Source organism: Silene latifolia, chromosome 11 (assembly GCF_048544455.1).
Source record: "Silene latifolia isolate original U9 population chromosome 11, ASM4854445v1, whole genome shotgun sequence".
Classification (NCBI taxonomy): domain Eukaryota; kingdom Viridiplantae; phylum Streptophyta; class Magnoliopsida; order Caryophyllales; family Caryophyllaceae; genus Silene; species Silene latifolia.
The window spans coordinates 8,107,342-8,115,324 of NC_133536.1; the positions used below are offsets into that span (position 1 = coordinate 8,107,342).

Below are 7,983 nucleotides of genomic sequence, written 5' to 3' on the forward strand. Positions count from 1 at the left end.
AATAAAGGAGGTTGATAAGGCCCAATTCAAATCAGTTAAGTTTGTGTCATGTTTTCGTGTTATGTGGATGGTTGGAAAGTGTAAGGCTTCGTTTGGTTGCCCGTTGGAAGACAACTCCACCGAAATATCGAATTCATAGGAATTAAACTCCCACATAAAATTCATGTGAATTAGCGTCACTGCAGGAATTCAATTAAATCGGAGTTTGCAATTACCTAGAGGGACCTAGGTAATTGGAAACTCCTTGAAAAATGGAATGCCTACATTAATATCATGGCAACAAAAAAAAAGGCAACCAAATAATAAGTCTCAATTTTTTAATTTATGGGATTTTTCAACTTCCATGATTTACAAAGAGCAACCAAACGAGACCTAGATATATTTATGTGATGGACTAGTAAAATAATTTAGGGTTGATTTAATAACAGTTGGTTCCCCTTTAAAATGCAAGTATACGTTTTAGAGCTAAAATGAGTCAAGTATTCCACTACTTATATAGATGGACAAAGTTTTGTTATTCATTAGATATTACTCCCTCTGTACCACATTAATGGTAACATGGTAAAAAAATGGGATAATTAAGAAAAGAGTGTAAAAGTAGGGGCAAAGATGAAAAGTAAAGTGAATATAAGGGATTAAATTATTGGGTTGGTGAGTGGGTTACAAGTGATCATTGTGTAAATATAAGGAGAATATAAGGGTATTATTCTAAAAAAAAACAGCCCATTTATAGTATGTTACCATTAATGTGGTACGGCCGTATTAGATAAGTGTAACCATTGATCTGGTACGGAGGGAGTATTATTTTGTTTTCATCTATGCAAGTGGGTATATCAGAGGTTAATAAAACTAGTTAGTAACGTTATGAGTTGTGGTAGACAGTGGTACACTGGTACTCATGATTTGGATTCAAATATAAAATGGTTTTTCGTGTAGGTTCATGTTTAGAGAGCAATTATACATTAATTGAATTAAATAATAGTAGTGTAATTGACTAGTTAATTCAAGCAACTAATTAGGCATAGACATTAAACATACAGTATATGAACTTAAATTAAGGAAATTAAGGAGGTAAGTAAGATGTAAGGATATACATTAATCAAATACTCCGTAATACAAGTACTATAATTTAGGACCCCATTAATGTAATCAATTGGTCTCCCTTGTGACGGGTTACCATTTGTAACGGATATTTTGTGAGATAAAATGGTAACAAAATGGGTTAGTGGAGAAAGGGGACCACATGAATAGTGTTGCAGAGAGAGAAAAAGTGGGTACATTGTGAGGTAAAATGGTATCCGTCTTCAGCTTGTGACGGATATGTCATGTCTTCAATGAGAATTTGTGTAATGTAATTGCTAAATCCTACACGCCTTTTTACTACATCCTACACATTTTTCTCATTTTTTCCACCACTACCCTCCTCATAAAAATAACAAAAAAAAAGTTAGGGTTTTTTCCATCTGTACCCCCGTTGTTTTCACTTTTCCCAATTGTACCCTTGCGTATCAGAGATTACTATTTGTGCCCTTAAACTTAATTAATGACTCCCATCCGTAACTAAACTTGGCTACTCCGTTTGCTTTGGCCGTTAAGTGCTACCATGGCTGCTTACATGGCATTATATCGACGGTTTTTCTAATTTATCGTCTCACTTACGTTTTATCGACTTTTAATTATTTGCAATGACCAAACTACTCTTATTATTTTCAGATTCCGAATCAAAATCGATCGAATTAAATCCAGAAAATTTCGCCCAAATCCTCTTCAAACCACCCTCTAACTCAGTCTTATCCAAACTCAGAAACCCGACTTCACAACAGTGAGCGAATAATATCGTCATTTAGGTCGGTTTAGCCCTGTCCTATTACCTTATTCTGACTCATTTTGTGTGCTTAATTGTCTAATAAGCTCATTTAATTACTAATTTAAAATAATTAGTCGTATTAGTTTATAATTAATAATTAATTGTATTTATGTATAATATTAGTATTATTATTATTATTATATTAATTTAATGTGCAGGCAAGGCGGGAAAGTGAGACGGAAGAGCAAGACGGGATTATGAGAAGAAATGGCGGAGGTGAAAATAGGCCAAATCATGGAAAAATAAACTAAGTAAAGGAGCAGCTGCTAATTTCAGACAGTCTTTGCTGAGCTTTTACTACCACCTCTGGCCACTGTGGCAGCCACCACTCACCACCCTCCACTTCCAACATCACATCCCAACCATCCACGACCACCATGGACCACCGCAACAGCCACCACGAACCCTTATTCCACCCCCACCCGTAAACAATACAAACAACAACCATCTCATGCACCCATCTTTCAACCACCCACAACAGCCACCCCCAGCCACCGTGGACCTCACCTACGACGACCTACGGACCCACGGAAGCTGACAGAGGTGGGGGTAGCAGAGCAAGGTAGGAGGCGGTTTGGGTTGAGTAGAGTGAAGAGGTTGGTGAGTGTGAATAAGGCGGGACATTACAAATAATTAAAAGTCGATAAAGCGTGAGTGAGACGATAAATAAGAAAAATCGTCAATATAATGAAATTAAGGGTATGACTAGTGAAGGGTAGAAGGGGTTTTAGTAATGCCATGTTGGCAGCCAAGTCATGCCTTGTTGGCGCATTAAACGTGCCATGTTTGCAATTAACGACAACATTTGACGGAAAATTGAAGATAAGCCACGGTTGGGAATCATTAGGTAAGCTTAGGGGTACAATTAGTAATCTCTGATACGCGAGGGTACAGTTATGAAAAGTGAAAACCACGGGGGTATAGATGGGAAAATCCCAAAAAGTTATCCCTATCATCTCTCCCGCAAAATCCAAAACCCAATCAATTTAATACTAATCTAACAATTGCATATCACAATTTGTTAATAATCACAGGTAGATTTTGTACGGTTTATTAATAATTTCATTATTTCACTAATATTCCTCTTTTAATTTATTAATTGATTCAATTAGTCTTTCGTTTTTTAAAAGGGGGTTTTATACAATTAGGGTTTGGAAATGGGTGGTTGAGGGGGTGGCTGTGGTGGTTGTCAAAGTGGAGGGTGATGGTAAAGAGGGCGTCGCCGACGTGGTGGTGGTCTTGGTGGTCGAGAACGGCGGTAATAGGTTGGTGAGACGGTTACTGAAGTGGCTGTGCAGGAAATGGTGTGGTGGCTTGAGGACGACGGTGGCGAGGGAGGGAGAGGAAGGTCGATCGGTTATGGGAGAGGAAAGGGGTGTCCGAAGTCGGGGTGGTTGTCTGATGGGGCGGCTGGTGGGGTAGTTGGTGGGGCGATTTATTAACCCTCTTCTATCTCTCTTTAAGGTTGTTCTTTGTGGAGGCTAAGAAATAAAAGGGGCAAAGTTGGAAAAAGTTTTCAAAATGTGTAGGATTGAGTAATATGCTGTGTAGGAAATAACAAGTCCCTTAATTTATTAATAAATGCAACTAACCAGCAATAAACAATACAGTACCTCGTCCTTTTACTGCGGCTGCTGCTACTCCCCATGTCGAGTATTGTTTAGGGTTACAAATGTGAGAGGGGGAAGTGAAAAGTAGGATTTTAAATTTAACATCATGTCATGTTTGTGTCCATTCATTTACATAAATGAGTCGATGTAAGATCAATAAAAACTCGTTAATTTCATGCCAGTATCCTATCATGTTTTTTTGTCATGCCATTGGTTCCCAACTTTACTAGAGTATAACCGACAAGACTAACTGAGCTTAACTAACCTGACCCGACAGCTGAACTGAAGACCTAGACTTGACTCTTAAACCTAATTGACCCTATTTATTTTTACAAAATGATCATTATTCATAAATAAACGATAATACCGACAAAAAAATGATCTCGAACCGACCCAATATGATCCGAATTATTGCAAACATGTTCATAACCCGATCTGACTCGACTTGCACCCGACCTGGCTAGTGGTTTCCGTGTTTGTTGGTTCAAATAAGGGAGTAGATGTGGTCAATCTTGCGGGTCGGCCCGGCCCAAACAGAACCCTGGAAACCTGTCCCGTTTAAGAATCCACCCGACCCAATACATAAGAACTAGAGAAACGGAACAAACAAAACCCTGAATAACTTCTTACGCCGCGCCAGCATATCACTTCACCTTCCTTCCCTTAACTCCATTATCATCGTCGACATTCCGCCATGGTAATCATCTCTTTCTCTCTATCCCCATTTTATTTTTATATGCTATTCCAAATTACCCATTATTTATATGTATAACTGATAATTTAATTTCATTGTTGTGAAATAAAAGACGAAAGGAACAGGAAGTTTTGGAAAGAGAAGGAACAAGACACACACTTTATGTGTCCGTTGTGGTCGTCGCAGTTTCCATCTTCAGAAATCTCGTTGTTCTGCTTGTGCTTTCCCTGCTGCTCGTACTCGCAAATGTATTCAATCTCTTCATTTATCCTTTTTTTTTTTGTTATATTCTTTTATGCTGTGAAATGATTTTATGCTGTATTGAATTGAAAATGCATGATTATTAGTCTGATTTCATTGTTAGTTACTAACCCCGATTCTTCGGAATTACCCCATTAGACGGTTTTTGAACAAATGGGCAAATTCCAAAGAATCGGAGATAGTATCCTTTGCGTCCCAAACATTTGTTTACCTTTGATTAAAATACTCACTCTGTCCCGTTCATTTGTTGTGCTATTCCATTTTGGGTGTCTCAATTAATTGTTTTCCTTTCTATTTTAAGAATTTAACTTGAGGAGTTAAATTCCAAAGAATCGGAGAAAGTATCCTTTGCGTCCCAACCATTTGTACCTTTGATTAGAATACTCACTCTGTCCCGGTCATTTGTTGTCCTATTCCATTTTGGTGTCTCGATCAATTGTTTTCCTTTCTATTTTAAGAATGAACTTGATGAGTTAAATTCCAAAGAATCGGAGATAGTATCCTTTGCGTGCCAACCATTCGTACCTTTGATTAGAATACTCACTATGTCTCGGTCATTTGTTGTCCTATTCCATTTTGGGTGTCTCAGTTAATTGTTTTCCTTTCTATTTTAAGAATGAACTTGATGAGTAATTTGATCATTCAAACCCAATTTGATCCACTTGTCATTTAGTAATTGGTTCCATTCTCTTTCTTTGGTCTTTGTGCCAAAACCAAAGGACAACAACTATCCGGGACGGAGAGAGTATAGTTTAACCGAAAAAGCTACCATAATACACCACACGCAGAACCATCTATCTGATAGATGTGGGATTTAAGTATCGTACCATGCAATCATGGCGGTTAGATCATAATAGAGTTTTCTTTGAAAGATGTTTAGTTGGTTGTTTTACAGTGATACACGCATTCAGCTGTTCGCCAATGCTTTGTAGTAGTTAATAGTTGCTCAGAATTCTCGGTTTCTGGGATTCAATTCCAGTTTTAAGTTCCCAAACAAGGCGTTAGAGAATTCGGAACCTTAATCTCACACATTTTGGTGAGATGTTTTCCATTAAAATGTTGGTAGATGAGTAGATCAGATGGGTTACATACTTACATTGGTATGGTAAAATTTGCTTTATTGGTTGGTCTATTGGTTGATTGTTGTATAAGAGCCGTAATTTAGAGGGCATTCTCGATTGCTCCAAGGAATATTGGGTTTCGTTTACTTTGTGTGAACTGTAAAGGTAAGCAAGATGTATTTTGTCAACTTAAATCTTGTGGAAAAGCTAGTTCAGCTATATATGCCAATCAGCCAATATGCTTGCCCTTGTTATATTGTACGAAGTTGGACGCTGATGATCTGTGTTCTTGGTTTTGATTGTTGGTGACGTAGACAATTGGAGTGTTAAGGCTATCAGAAGGAAGACTACTGGAACAGGTCGCATGAGGTACCTCCGTAATGTCCCTCGCCGTTTCAAGACTGGTTTCAGAGAAGGTATAAATGTCCTCCCATTTTCAACTAGTACTCTTGTAAGATACTCTGAAGTAGTTTCTTGTATGCCCATAAAGTTGAATAAAGCATCTACAGTTCGGAATAAGGAGCGCACTTCTTTAACTCTCCAATTTCCATCTACCCTTCCTTGCTCTCACCCTACATTGCTTCTACATGCTCTCCATTTCATTTTGGGTTTGTAATTACATCTTATAAAAGAATTAAAGACGTGTCTTCACTTTTCCACTTTTGGCGTATGTCTGGTTAGCTTTCAGATATGGCCTACTTCTGATGGAGAGTTTGCTCTCCATGGAAAGTAAGCTGTTGTCGTAAAGAAAGATACCATTTTTTTCGTCTTGACAATCCACTTCACCTCGAGAAGCTTCTATTGTACATTTTTGACATAGTGATGGATATATTCATGTAGGCACTCAAGCTGCACCAAGGAAGCAAGTAGCGGCTGCATCATCTTAAAGAGGTTTGCTGTAATAGGAGGGTTGATTTCGGTACTTCTAGTAGTAACTACTTTTTTGCTTATCTGAACTGTTTTGAACGAGCTTCTACTTTCTTTTTATTTTCGAGACATTGTATTTTGATGGAAAGGATTTTTGCTCCGGTGTTTCCGGTTTCATTCACAAAATGTAGTACTCCATCCTATTTTCCGGCATTGCAGCTTTTGCTTTTGGCATGGATATTGTGGGATTTAGGTGGTTGGAGACTCGCCAGTAAATTGTGACTAACATCACCTTTGTTCCTCTCCGCTTATAACTTAGTTCTCTTACGAAAATCCTTGGAGACACTAATTATATATGATTCGACGTAGTATTAGAAGCAAAGTTGTAATGGGAAATATGTCGGATTCAAAACGGCCATCTCTTGTGATGACTATACTTTTTTTGTTATTTTTCACCTTCGAAAAATCTAACGTGTAATGTGGAGGGTCGGGTCTTGCAGGGCCGTGCCTCGTGCCAGCCCATCCTGCTAAGAGAAGAAAATGGCACGGCTTGTACACGGGAATGTGGGCTTTGTGTCGTTTTAGTGAAATGTAAATGGTGATCCATGGCATGCTTGGGCGTACCTATGCCACTTTAGCCGAATTTCTTTGTGTTTTGAACGTGCCAAGGCGTGTTGTCTTTGTGTCTAAGTTAGACACGGTCTTTTTTTCTCAAAATTTGGCCTATGCTCGGCCCATGGCGTGCCATGCCAATCTCGTGTCGTGCTAAAATGAGCCATGGGTCGTTGATTGTTGTGGGGCGTGTCGGCCTGCATGCCCACCTCCATTTCTAGTGGAGAGTTAGATACTTAGGCTCCGTTTTGTGGCATTTAGTCAGACGATTTGGTCAAACTAGCTTATTTGACCAAAATTTAGTGACCTTATTTTTTTATAAGTGTTTGACAAGTAGTGACAAAGAAGCTTATTTAACCAAATAAAGACTTGAAATGAAATCTACCTAGAGTAGTATTTGAGATTTGAGTACTTGATTTGTTTTGACTTTACGTTTTTACCCCTTAAATTTATATTATTAAATAATTATTATATCCTTTTACGTCATTTCATCAAAACAAGTTAACTTTTCGGTTAGTTTGCCAAACACTTTTTTATATAATCGCCTACCTTATCGATTCCTAATTTTAATTTACCTTATCGATTCCTAATTTTCACTACCTTATCGATTACCTTTTCGGGTTTTGATTAACTTTTGATTTTTATTACCTTTTCGAGTTTCATTTACCTTTTCGATTAGTTTACCAAACAGAGTCTTGGAGCCAATTGAGACATCGACTTCCCCTTCAAAGCAAAACCTATACATCAGTGGCGGAGCCAGAAATTGACCCCAGCGGGGGCGAACGAGTAATGGTTTACGGGAAACTCGAAAAATGTTGGAAAATTTTAACGAAAAACCTTGAAATTTCTGACCGGTAGCGGGGACGAGCGCGCCCCTACGGCCCTATAACCCTAATAGCCCACAGGAGAATAATTTTGCTCTTAAAGACCCATTCGGTGCCAATAGTTTACATCTAGCCCTCGTTCGACATTTTTTTTTCCTTGAAGAACAACAAAACGACGTATTTTGCA

The 7,983-nt window shown here is 38.3% G+C and overlaps 1 protein-coding gene across 1 annotated transcript; it reads left to right on the forward strand.

Moving 5' to 3' along the window:
- The first annotated feature begins 4,058 nt into the window (after nt 1-4,058).
- LOC141610922 (large ribosomal subunit protein eL37y) lies at nt 4,059-6,598 on the forward strand. The gene is made up of 4 exons (XM_074429232.1): nt 4,059-4,174; nt 4,284-4,419; nt 5,808-5,909; nt 6,334-6,598. The coding sequence occupies exons 1-4, from the start codon at nt 4,172-4,174 to the stop codon at nt 6,378-6,380; spliced, it is 288 nt and encodes a 95-aa protein (XP_074285333.1). The 5' UTR covers nt 4,059-4,171; the 3' UTR covers nt 6,381-6,598.
- The last annotated feature ends 1,385 nt before the right edge of the window (nt 6,599-7,983 follow it).

Excerpts from the sequence above, each read along its gene's own strand:
- LOC141610922 (XM_074429232.1), top strand. Across the intron at positions 4,420-5,807 it reads TGCTGCTCGTACTCGCAAAT|ACAATTGGAGTGTTAAGGCT; the intron begins GTATTCAATCTC and ends TTGGTGACGTAG. Across the intron at positions 5,910-6,333 it reads CAAGACTGGTTTCAGAGAAG|GCACTCAAGCTGCACCAAGG; the intron begins GTATAAATGTCC and ends ATATTCATGTAG.